This window comes from Calidris pugnax, unplaced genomic scaffold (genome assembly GCF_001431845.1).
Source record: "Calidris pugnax isolate Ruff unplaced genomic scaffold, ASM143184v1 scaffold19, whole genome shotgun sequence".
Lineage (NCBI taxonomy): Eukaryota > Metazoa > Chordata > Aves > Charadriiformes > Scolopacidae > Calidris > Calidris pugnax.
In genome coordinates this window covers 2,667,831-2,681,300 of record NW_015090775.1, presented here as the reverse complement: position 1 = coordinate 2,681,300, position 13,470 = coordinate 2,667,831, and the positions used below count along the sequence as shown (strand labels likewise).

Genomic DNA, 13,470 nt, shown 5'->3' with positions numbered 1-13,470 from the left:
CCTGATGACCCTTTCAGTGAAAAAAATTTTCCTAATATCCAGCCTGAACCTCCCCTGGCGCAATTTAAGGCCATTCCCTCTTGTCCTGTCGCCTGTGACTTGGGAGAAGAGACCAACCCCCACCTCTCTACACCCTCCTTTCAGGTAGTTGTAGAGAGCAATAAGGTCTCCCCTCAGCCTCCTCTTCTCCAGGCTGAACACCCCCAGCTCCCTCAGCCTCTCCTCATAAGACTTATTCTCCAGACCCCTCACCATCTTTGTTGCCCTTCTCTGGACCCGCTCCAGCACCTCTACGTCTTTTTTGTAGTAGGGAGCCCAAAACTGGACACAGCACTCGAGGTGAGGCCTCACCAGTGCCCAGTACAGGGGGACAATCACCTCTCGGGTCCTACTCCCCACGCTGTTCCTGACACAGGCCAGGATGCTGTTGGCCTTCTTGGCCACCTGGGCACACTGCTGGCTCATGTTCAGCCGACAGTCGACCAACACCCCCAGGTCCTTTTCTGCCAAGCAGCTCCAGCCACTCTGCCCCCAGCCTGTAGCGCTGCAGGGGGTTGGTGTGACCCAAGTGCAGGACCCGGCACTTGGCCTTGTTGAACCTCATCCCATTGGTCTCAGCCCATGGATCCAGCCTGTTGAGGTCAAGGAATCAAATGAGAAGAAGTCATTCTAGTGAACAACGTTAGTAACCTCCCTGTGATGCTTGGCACACTTGCCTCAGCTCTACTTCATCATCTAAAATGATGGTCAGGGAATCAAATAGGAAGAAGTAATTCTAGTGAACAATGTTAGTAACCTCCCTGTGATGCCGTTACTGAAATTCCCCAAAGACAAGAGAGAGAGTTATTTAGATCTAAATAAGCTTTTAACATCTGGTATGAGGCCAGGAACCCAGCTAACAGCTGGAGAGGTGGTTAAGGAACAGGTCCATCAGCAATGGCAGTGGAAGACTTAATTGTGGGTCAAATATTAGTAAAGGTATCTAGAATAAATCAGCAATTTAACAACATAGAAATAACTGGAAGATGATGAGACAAGGCCAAAGACACTTAGGGGATGTAAAATTGGTCACAGGTCTCTAACTGCCCTTCATGTTGGCATGCCCTTAGCTTGAACAATTGCCAGTGAGAAAGGCTGCTGGATCTAAAAGTACAAACTCCACGAGAAACAGACAAGAATTCTCAAAAAAATGGCTCTCATTTACAGGGGTATGCCATAAGAGATACTCTGTAACAGTCAAGGGCAAACTCACCTTGGGGCTATGTGTTAAACCACATTTTAGATGGGATGCTGCCATGAAAAAGGTTGGTATTTTTGAACAAAGTCGCTATCTTCTGCTGGTTTTTTCTGTGTTCACAGAAATGGCATTTTCTTGTAAAACATTAGGATTATGTCAAATTACTTAGCACTGGCATTTATTTCTCCCCTGCAATGGGAACTGTCTGCAAGTGCTCCAACCCTGGCTAGCCAGCTGGGTCAAAAGCAGAAACAGTATCTTGCTAAAATATGTTGGTCTTGGCAAGGATCTATTCAACACATCACCACAACAATAGATTTAAATAGAGACACAAAAAGCAAGCTTGCTAGTGCCAAAACAACAGGGGAAAATAAAGCCCATTTCCTATTCTCAATATGGCAAGTAATAAAAAATATCTGTTAACAATCAAATCAAGCTGACAAAGCAATGTGAAAATGGCTTGGAATAGAGCCAAAAAAGATCAGAACAGATACAGAGAGGCAATATGCACTGGACTGTGAAGTCCACTTTGCATCATCACAGGAAGAGACATAAAAACCAGCATGATGTACATTATTGCTATCATGTATGAAAGGAGTTGGGAATAGAGTTAAAATAGCAAATAAAGATGGACAGACATGTGTTTCTTTCTTTGTTCAGAGTTGGTTCTTCAGTCTGAACACTTTCTTCCTTATCCTTTTCCTAATCAGAGCTGCCTGTATGTGTTTACGTGGCTCCTGACACGACATAGACTCCCTAAACAATAACCTGTTACTCTGGTGAGTGGGAGAACATAAACAGGCACAGTCTACAATTAAGGTGCCTTAAAGTATAAAAGCATAGAGAATTCAAGGATGCCAGGCAACTAAATCGTAGCAACATCTTTACTCTAACACCTTATTTAAAAAAAAATAAATATAGTAACCCTTTGGATAACCTTTTCAATGCACCTTCTTTAACAACTAAGTAGAAATCACTATTTTTAAAAAACATAGCTTTAGAATGCGGCGTTTCTGAATATTTACAATTCACCAGTTGTCTAGTACGCACTGTAATGCCACTAGGATTACTAGACACTTATTCATCATTTTCAAATACTTTGTTCTAACCTATGGCATCAAACAGATGCAAGATGTGGTTTTGTACCTGGGAGGTTCATCAAAGCATTCTAATATGAATCCACGTTAAACATCATCAGACTATATCAACTTCCCAGTTGAATATTAACCCTAGTTCCTAAACTGTTGAGAGTAAAAGAAAACCTTCATATGTGAGAAATTTGCCAGTTGATACACTTTTATCAGGATGGAAACAGAGAGTCACAAGCACCTGCAGAGTTTAATGTGGGAAGTAGTACTTCACTCACTAAAATACTATTATATGCTTGATTTGTCCACCGAGAAGCACAAGGTAAATTTTTTTTTTTTACATTCAGAGGTGTATGTTTTTAGTTACATCGTGTCTTTCAAGAGAAAAACAAAAACAGATTCATGTGCATTTTGCAGAAACGCAACACATCATCTCTCAAGCCCTGTAAATGGGAGTTAGTAGAGCTTTCAGACTGAGAGCGTTACCACACGGGGAAAGAGAATACGGGATAAACCAATATGGCATGCAAGGAACTGCAGTCTTCAGATTCTGCTTTGCTTCCTTCAATCAGGCAACAGCTGATCTAGTTTCTAATGGTTTGTGACTACGCAAGGATACGGCGTTAATACGGGTCTGTGAGGTCTCAACACACTGGGGGAGTGTCATTAGTGAAAAAGGTGGGAGTAAGGGGTACCTCCTTCATCAGATGGCCTCGTTAGCTCACTGCAGTAAGAAAATGTAGGGTTCGTGTCAGAGCCATCTGATTTATAATCTCCCAAACTGGTAGAATGTAAATACTGCTTACTGTAACGGCTTGCTCTTTCTACAAAGGTAGAAAGAAAGAAAGAAAGAATATCACAGTAAATAGATGACAGAAGTGCAAAGACAAGCAACAACAAAATCCCCAACACTGCTAACACTGAAATTCAAACACTACTGGCATTAAAATTAGAGACAAGTGAATTGTTCGCAATTTTGTATCCATTTTGAACACCATCAGTTCAAAAGGTTGCTTCAAAACCAGGTCCAATTAAACTTGTCCTCTGCTTTAAAAGAATAGCAAAAATTGAAGGTAGGATTGAGATACTGGAAAAAATAGGGAGGAAGATGAAGCATATTAAAATTTCCAGTGGAAAATCAAAATGTTCCTTTATCCCAGCATGCATATGAGTGGCATGCGGAAATACTGCTGTATGATATTCAAAACAATATTTAAAGTATTGTTATAGTATAACTATATAGTATTAACTTTGCTACTATAGTATTAGTAGCAAAGAAAATACATGTGGAAAATTAAATATTCAAAATAAACACTTCTAGGAAGAAAAAAAATCTGTTAAAACTTGTGGACAGAAAACATTGCTGCTTATTATTACATTACCTTCTCTCCTTTTCTATCTACCCTTAGATTATGAACACCTTGGAGCTGAAAACAACAGCACAAGGCAAAATATCTTGTGCCATATAAGCAAAATGTTCACAGAAATCATTTTCAGAAACAGGCCACAATCTCTCTGTGAAATTTTAGTAAGGTCTAACTATTTGAAAATTCTACTTACAGTGAGAACAAATTAGGTCAATGCTTTTTAAGTGACAACTTGTAAGTGGTATGAATAACTGTTGTTTAGGATAAGATTTATTTCACTATTTCTTATCTGTCCTTGTGATTACAGCTGAATTTCCTATAAAACACTGCTTTTAAAATACTAGTTATATATATGTATATGAAAATATATATATATGAAAATATACTTATAGAACATATGGCAGGCACATTGACCTGAAAATTTACTGTACTGACTTAGTTTCATACACATAAAAAGCTGAATTGAGGAAAAGTCAGGATATAAGCAATACCAGAAAGCATATGCAGACTCCTAGACTGAATATTGTCCTCCAGAGGATCAATGTCGAAGATGGAGCCAGGATCTGTGCGCCAAACTTTAAGATCTTTTCCCAAAGCACAGAAATTGTAAGACAGACAAACAACAAAGGAAGTAAAAGCATGAAAGGAATGAGTTTCAACAATCAGCAACCAATTTCCTTCATCTAGAAGTTACCTAGATATATACCTATAAATACAGAGATACAGATATTCACCTGAAAGGACCGGAAAGCATTAATTTCCTGCTTAAAAGAACTTAGTCTATTCATTTTCAGTGTTGACATTTGTTTTAGGAGACTTTCTCCTCCAATTTTTGTTTTCCTTTTCTAAATACGACCCTAGCATTTTCTTAAGTCTAAGTAAATGGAAACAAATTAAATATCACATACCAGAGCTCTTTTCCACTAGAAGAACCAAAATCATCAGATCCACATTATTTCCCTAGTCCACCAACAGCATCCTTACTCCACGGGGACGCTGCAGTTTATATATCCCTATAGCTGACAGTTGGCAGTGGACACCTCTACAGCTGAGAGAGGTGCTACAGACCTTCATTTGCGTGCAGCAGAGATCAAGTCAGCCCAACAGGCCAGAATCAGGGGCATAGTTCATCTTATCCACTATAAATTTCTACAAGTTGTGGCATTCAGATAAACTGTGTAAAGTACATCATCAGATCCACATTATTTCCCTAGTCCACCAACAGCATCCTTACTCCACGGGGACGCTGCAGTTTATATATCCCTATAGCTGACAGTTGGCAGTGGACACCTCTACAGCTGAGAGAGGTGCTACAGACCTTCATTTGCGTGCAGCAGAGATCAAGTCAGCCCAACAGGCAGAATCAGGGGCATAGTTCATCTTATCCACTACAAATTTCTACAAGTTGTGGAATTCAGATAAACTGTAAAGTATCCATCTTTCTCAATTAATAGAAAAAATGGACTAGGGTGACAAATTTAGCTGTAGAAATCTACATTGTAGACATCTACAGCTGGGTAAAATGAAGCCCACTCTTGAAACCAGCAATTCCCTTTGTCTTCAAAATATCTAAGTTTCCTGGGACACAGACTTACTGTGGATCCACTACCCCACTATCAAAAAGCATTTTTGGAATTCAACGTATGGATTCAATAACAGAATAACTGTAATATTTTCAGTTTTAATTCATACAAGTAAGCTATCAATCTCTCTTAGATTCACATCTGAACTGGATATTGGAAGAAAAAAGAGCCCATAAGAAATAATAAATTTTATATCTGAGGTTAAGTTATAATCACAGCAGAAATGTGAATACAGATTCAACCATGTTATTAACAAACATTTAACAAATAATTACAGTGTTGTACAAGTTAAGAGGGGGCTTATAACAAATGCAGAAGCAACTATAGTGTATATTCTTGATCTACTCACGTCAATCTAATATATGCAATTCAGATCTTCCCTGTCTAAAAAGACAATAATCATTTAATCTCTCCAAACCAGTTTAAAATAAAACCGTGATGTAAAGTACAATCAGTTAAAGCACAAATCTACCTTGTCACACCTTTTTACTAGTGGTTTGTTTTTTGGGCAGACCTGTCTGCAAGATTTACTGATTGCATTGAAAGTGGGAAAAATAATTGTCTTCCCAACTTTGTCCTTTTGCTGGTTTGAGCGGTACCAAGCTAAATAATGGGTTGGTAGGTAAAGTAAGACTGTGGGGACCCCAAATATGTCAAGTTTTAAATGATTAATAGCCTACAGGCAATGGAAAGAACAGACAGAGCTAATAAAGTAAATCCCATGGCTTTAGAATACATTCAATGTATGTACATTATGTGTTATCTACTGCAACTCCCATAAGGTAAGGCACAGTGCTAACTCCCTCTTGACAAGATGCATACAAGCCAACGCAAAAATCTTTTGATAAACTACGTGTTAGTCCTAAAGGTGATAAATTATGCAACTACATAAAGCACTGACAGGCACGAGAGGGGTGGGGAACTGGTGAATGCCCAACGTTTCCTGTTTGATCACGCCTTAGTAAGTAAAAACATAGTAAGTAAGGCTTCATGGCAGCACCAGTGCAGCAGCCACTGATTTGTACTGATTTTATCCATCCCTTTAATCTGAAATAACATACATAGAAACAGAACATTGGCAATTTATAACACCAATCAATTTTAACTTCCTGGTAACTTTTGCCAATTTAAAATATCCTTATAGTCACATCAGAATTATGGAGGTTCTTTAGTCGCAGATCCAAAACTCAGTTAGATTCATTTATCTTGATGGGTTTAGAATGGCTTTAGTTAAAACTAGTGCCTATTTTCCAAAGCAGAGGCATTAATTTTAGCAATCAGGCATTTGAAAAAGTTGTTACAGCTTCACAGATAATACTTTAAAAAACAGCCAGACGAACTTCTAACAGAGAAGTACTTTTCCTAACTGGCTAAACAATTATCAGCTAGGAAAAAACTCAAGAGAGTCATAGTTGTTTTTTTCAGTCTGTGATTTTTTTTTTTTTTTCTAACTGCCAAGGACATTCCACAAGCAGGGAGCTCACTGCTTCGTTTTAAACAAACAGATTTTATAATTGCAGTTCACTCTGAAAAAACATTAGGTGAAATATCAGTGGATATTAGGCTCACAGGTATGTCATGGTCTCTTTCCTTTAAATAGCTGTGCTATTTTTGCTGTTTGGTGGGCAAGGGAAGTTAGGAATTCCCGTGTGTTTTGACACTGGAGTATTTTAAGGTGATAAACTACAAATATTTCAGCTACTTACAGCTCAAGAATTTATCTCAGCGATGTTCTTAATCCTAATCTGTTGGGATTAGGGCTGGCATGCCCTTAGTTATTGAACACATGATTCTTGCACAGGGCTATGGCACATGCGAAACTCAGCACAGAGTGGGAGGTTGGAAGTGCACTAAACAGCACATTGCAAACTCTGTATTAAACTGCAATTTTGCAGGAGCTTTTCTCTCTCTCTTTGGCTGTACCACTTCTAGATACAGAAATGAATTCAACTGCTTGGGTATCTACAGACAATGGTTTCCTGAACAAGTTGTTGCCCTAGATGCAGAATGTGTAACCCTCTTAGACTTGCATGGTCTTAAAAGCATCACTACCTTCCCCGGGCAGAGAAATCTCACCTTCTCACATTGGTGAAATCCCTCCCGACATAAGGTTGTAGTTACAAACATGTAAAAGTTGGCTATACAAAAGGAAAGAAATGCACTTCTTTATGTGGTGGAGACTCACTTGGAGACTTTAAGAAAAAGACTGAAGGGATGCCAGGGATGATATAGATACAGTTAATCTTGCTTTAGGCAGAAGGATGGACTATATGACCCACTGATTGGTCCATCTGACCTGCAGTCTCTCAGATTTTTGAGAGGTAGACTAAGTCAACCCTTGCTGTTATTACTACGTATGAAGGATTTGAGAGTGCTATCTCAGCATGTTTTTCCATATGCAAGGGTCTACAGTGCTGTAAATCACAGAAAAACAGAAAAAGGGCACGCCAGAAGAAAAAGCAACAAAAATTAAAAATGTCAGGTTAGCATTTCCTTTGCTATAGCAGACTGAGGGTCTACAGTGCTGTAAATCACAGAAAAAACAGGAAAAGGGCACACCAGAAGAAAAAGGAACAAAAAATAAAAATGTCAGGTTACCATTTCCTTTGCCATAGCAGATTTGCTAACTTTTATGAGATTTCAAATATTCATTGTGATTTTGAACTGGCATTTGAGTACCCCAAATGATATCTTAATGCTTAATATTCTGTCTCTACATACAAAACCAATATTCTACCCCCTGAATACCTGGTCTTATTCTTGGACCATCTTCTAGAACATCCCTTCTGAACACTGGTGTTTGGCTTACCAGAGATCCAACGAATGAACTGATGAATTATAGCTTGAGATATTTTGAAAGCTGTGTGAAATTCTAAAACAACAGGTAAAAGGAGCATGTGCAGCTCTGGAGAAAATGCTGACTGGCAGCAGGTGAAATCTCAAACTGGTCTGCAACATTTAAACATTGACATCTTGGAGGATCACAGCTTTAATCATCTCCTGAGCAAAATGAAGATTATTGCAGATGTTTTGGCCTTCCTTGAAGAGTCAAAATTCAAATTTTAAACAGTGATTATCTCTATTAAAAAAAAAAATATTACAGAGCAAATGATACCATATGTCCCATTCATTCCCATTTTAACTTTACTAGAATCTGGCCTTGACCCAGTAGTTCAACACAAGTTTCATGCTGAGAAAAGAGTGAAAATGAAATCTGGGAGTACTTTTTCTTGGTTACAATAGAGAACACAAGCAGAGGCTTTCATCTTGCCCACAATGTTTTCAATAGCAACAGTATTTAACAACTTACCAACAATTATTCCAGGTCTTCTATCCATTTCAACGATATGTGGATGCACACCTTTATATGCTGCATCACTCACAATTTGGGTGTTTTTCCGCACACGCTCTGTTACAGGATCATCTACCACCGGGGTGAAGCCTCTGCCCTTTGTCTTCTCAAAATCTTCATGGTATTTTACCTAGGAAAACAAGAAGAATTACATTTTTCCCCAAGCTGCAATTGCCAGCAAATGGTTGTTCTATGCAGGACTGCGTACGTGTTTGCTTTATGAGGCACTTATATTCTTTGGAGTTGCACCATAATTGTTACACAGATGAGACAGGCTGGATGGCTGGTCAACTCTTTTCTATCTCCCTGTCTTGATTTCCTGATATTTTATTATCATTTTTGCATGATTTCCTTTGCCACTGAATTAGGCATTAACTCAAGCAGCATCTTACAGTCACACAGGACAGGAAAGGCCCTCAGGAGGTTACCTGGTATCCTCTTCTCTAAGATAGGATAGCTCTCTACTGATGGAGACACCTACATCTGCCAGTAAAAAATGTTCCAGCAGCAATAGTTCTAAAGAACTCAAGTATTTTCATTGAGTATTTTGATTACACAGTTTCATATAAAAGGTACTCTTTTGCACTTTTGTGTTATCATAGCCAGCTGCCTTTAAACAGAGGTTTTTAAAAAAGAATTGCAGTTATTCTAGAGCAGCCTGCTTTTAAAAAAAAAAAATTAAAAACAAGGACCAAGGACATTAGGGTAGAAAGTGTTATATAACCAAGTGTTGGAACAAAACCAGTATTAGTAAGAGTTATGAAAGTAGCACCCCTGATTATGCATATTTACTTTTTAATTGTCTTAATCATCAAAGAATTAAATTGACAAACATTCTCACGCAAGCAAATGCACACAAAACAACTCATTCCAAGAACAAAAGTCACACAGAAACCAGGAACGTGCACAGGCACAAGGTGAAGTGTGTCACCTAATCCAGTCAAATTATGTGATGCTCAAATGAGGTGTGTACTTTTTTTTAAAGAAAAAAAAAATGAAACAAAAGAACAGACATTTAACTGTTAGAAAACTGTTTATTAGTATTTTGAAAATGTTCATTACAGTCATATGCAGTTAGCAAACACTCCCTCCACAGGCATAAGAAGAAAATATTCCTTCCATACTTGAGCAGAGAGTTTCATTAGTTACCTATATTAACGGGAGGCAAAATCCAGTGGAAGTCAAGTGCCATTCCTTAGTATACTCTAGTTATAGGAAGAAAGTACCCTACCATTGAGATGTTGTTTTGTGTTTCTTTGACATGTCTTAGCTCAGGTGTGTCTAGAAGCACACTACGTCTACCTTTCATCTGCCTCTGCTCACTGCTGTACTTGACCTGCAAAACAGCAACAACAGCACACATGAAGTTTTTATTTACAGTAGAATGGATGGTGAGACTCACATCATGCAACAGTATCCTTTGCAACTAACAATTCCTGACATTTTTCTTGTTTATTTCTTTATACTCATTTTCTAGTAACTTATTTCAGAGGATTCAGATAAGCCAGTATATTGGTAAGGCCAAAGGGCATGTTTATTCCATCAATCACTCAAGAAAATAGTATTTACCTGAAAGCTGAAACTCTTGACTGTTTAAATGACATAAATGAAAAAAATTCATTTATCAACTGAAAAATAAGACAACAAGTTTAATAAGAAAACACCACTGTGACTCGGGCATCTGTAAAACGTATTTGAACAGCTGATGATAAACTAACTTCTTATTACCCAGACAGACCCAGATTGTGTCCTTAGTCTCCTTTCAGGTGTGGATTAGCTGAGAACCTGTGGTTCCCCAGGGAATTCAACCTTTATGGCAGATTATTCCTTTGGCAGCCTTTTAACTCCTGTTCAGTAGCCAGGTCACTGCCAGCAGCACAAAAGCAACACGTCTGGCACAAATCAGAATATGTTGTTTTCAAAGAGAACATTTGAGAACCTCCTATGTCACATTTCTTCTTATTAGCTCCTTTTGTGGTATTTTACAGACTTATAAAGATGCAAGGTTAATTACCTGTTTCAAAAAAAATACTCAAAATTGTAAACCAGTACAAGTAGTTGGTCCTACTCGTTGGTTCTAGAGCAAGTATTCTTACAGGTTCTTCTGGCTGGTTGAATTCTTCTACTAACAGACCCTCTTAGCTCCTTCATTGCATTGTAACCTGTGCACTGAGTGTTAGAAAATATTTTAGATTTACCTATATATTCACACTCAAAGTATTACTTCTCAAATCAGCTGTGCAAATCTATTTCAACATGCATTTGTGCTGACACATACCAAGTACTGAAATTGTCTAAACCTCCTTAAAATTTCATCTTAGCTAAGCACAACATACCTAGGCAAATATGAGTCTTGATATCTGTTTCATATGTAAGTTTGAAGTAACATACAGAGAAACAGAATTATATGGTACTACATATTCTTCAAACCCTTCTTTATTAAACAGTAAATTTTCTTAGCAAATATATTCAGCTACATATGCTATACATAGGTCACTGTCTGGACAGGATAATTACAGCCAACAGTTTGGGTTTCATCCACTGCTTATTAACATAGAGAAGTATTTATGCCTGTAAATCTTGAGAAACAAAGTAAAGGAGTCACTTGGGAAAAAAAAAAAAGCTTCATTTTCAGAAATAAAAAAAATATTGACATTGAAAGAACTGTTGGGTAGTTTTCCTCTTATTTTTAACTATGCACCTCAAGACTGATTGACTTTGGTAAATATGCATGAGTATTTTAAGAATATCCTTAAGACATACGTAGTTCCAAGGTCAGATTCGCTCCTTTGCCTTAGACAAATCCCCTGACAAATCCAACTTACTTTACTTTTCACTCCTACACTCAGTTCTAAAGCATTCACCACTATTAATTCTTTTCTGCCACCTTGAAACAGTGGCTCTGCATGAAACCTGTTCTATTTACTGCTTGCAGGAGCTTTGGCCCTAATGTTGTTTCAGGGTTGAGGACACAGACTGCAATGCAACTACTCTGGTCCTTTACTTCACCACGCTGTTTTGATTTCTTCTTTGCTCCTGATTAAAACTATCTGCTGCTTCTTACATGTAGTGGCAATTAAAAAAAAAAAAAAAGTAAGTATTATCATAAAAGCCAAGAAAAAAACCAGTATTTTAGTCTTTAGTGCTTAAGACTAAACACTAAGGACATTAGGACAGGACTTACTTACAACTACTCAGTTCTGAGACAGGTGGCACGTCGCAGAGTGGAATGAATGACTATATACTTCCATGCTTTGAACCATTAAAAAAAAAAAAAAAAAAAAGACATTTGCACTAAAGTTAAATTCTCATTTCCTTTGTTCTTACCTGCAATCTACTCCTGCAACCTAGCAACCAAAACTTGGTAACAAGAGACCAAGGTTCTTGAAAGAATGACTAACCTCTACTGACTGCCTTCTTGAAAAATACTTGCACCAACACAACCACTTACTTTTTTGCAAGAATAATCAGGCAAGTCTAAATATTTTTGTTGCCTGTACGTGCAGTGCATGTACTCAAAGAACAAAAAAAAAATAAAATCCACCCAATGGATGATGCAGTCGGATTCATTTGACACATCAAATCTAAATGGAAAAGCATATCCTTCTTAGATTCCTGCAAGGAATGAAAATCTAAATGACAAAAAGATTCAAACAACTTGCCGAGCTGATATTGTCTTGATTCTTCTTGACTCTCTCTATCTCGGGAGTGACGCTCACAGCAGTAGCTTTGCCAGGCTGCTCTCTGTAGTGAACCTATTATTTAACAGAATCAAATGGTACATACTATTTCAGCCAGAGGAACATCACATTGTTTTACATTAAAATTTATGATTTAAAAGGTCATACAGGAAACAACTGAAAAGCTAAAATGCATTTGAAGTTTATTAAAGCCTATAAAACTTGATTTTTGAAGCATAACCTTGAATTCTTTCTGTATAGCATTCCTATTAATGCATTTGTCTGGATATATATACACATAGGCACACAACATCTTGACATTTACCACACTGGTCCTTGGCTGGATACAGAAATATATTTGGAATGGAGTAAATCACAAATAATGCAGTAAAGTCAGGCAGAGCACATGAAAAACTCAATTTCAGCAATGCCCAGTGTAAATGTATGTTTACCCAGACACATAGATTCCATAAGGAAACCATCAATGTTCTAGCTTTTATACTCTAGATATAGAAAGGTGATTAAACACAGTGGGTGCAATACATCAGGCAACTGCCAATGAATAAAACTGCCTAAATTTCACCATGTGCTTATTTAAATGTACTGTAGGAATATCCCCTCTATTGCTTTTTAACAAAATACGTTTGTAGCAACAATGCATTAACCAAATGCACACACAAGGCAGGGTCAGCATCTAAAGCAGATAAAGGATAGGATGTGGCATTGATAGACCAATCAGTCTAATGTTAACCCTGGCCCCAAATACAAACTGTGCTGATAAACTGTGCTCATGATTCTGTAGTGCACTGTGGGAGCAATGCACATATTGTTCAAGCAATTGCTTTCCAACACAACATAGTTTTGATATGTCCACAGCAATTGCTTTCCAACACAACATAGTTTTGGTCTGTCCACAGCACAGAATCACAGAATGGTAGGGGTTGGAAAGGACCTTTGGAGATCATCTAGTTCAACCACCTGCCAAAGCAGGTCCAGGTTGGACAGGAACCCATCCAGACAGGTTTTGAATATCTCCAGAGAAGGAGACTCCACAACCTCTCTGGGCATCTTGTTCCAGAGCTCTGTTACCCTCAAAGTAAAGAAGTTTCTCCTCATGTTGACATGGAATTTCCTGTGTTCTAGATTGTGTCCATTGCCCCTTG

At 38.0% G+C, this 13,470-nt stretch overlaps 1 protein-coding gene across 6 annotated transcripts in view; it reads right to left on the bottom strand.

Annotated features, from left to right (window-relative positions):
- The window catches only part of NEBL (nebulette), a 283,351-nt gene that overhangs the window by 31,357 nt on the left and 238,524 nt on the right, over window positions 1-13,470 (bottom strand). For 4 of the 6 annotated variants that reach the window (XM_014946172.1, XM_014946181.1, XM_014946164.1 and 1 more), the window contains 5 exons: window positions 12,290-12,382; window positions 9,859-9,963; window positions 8,586-8,757; window positions 4,184-4,276; window positions 3,021-3,149 (listed from right to left, as the gene is read on the bottom strand). In XM_014946172.1, coding sequence (XP_014801658.1) covers window positions 3,021-3,149; window positions 4,184-4,276; window positions 8,586-8,757; window positions 9,859-9,963; window positions 12,290-12,382 — 592 coding nt within the window. The remainder of the gene's footprint in view (window positions 1-3,020; window positions 3,150-4,183; window positions 4,277-8,585; window positions 8,758-9,858; window positions 9,964-12,289; window positions 12,383-13,470) is intronic. The other 2 variants (XM_014946199.1, XM_014946207.1) reach the window with 2 other exon arrangements.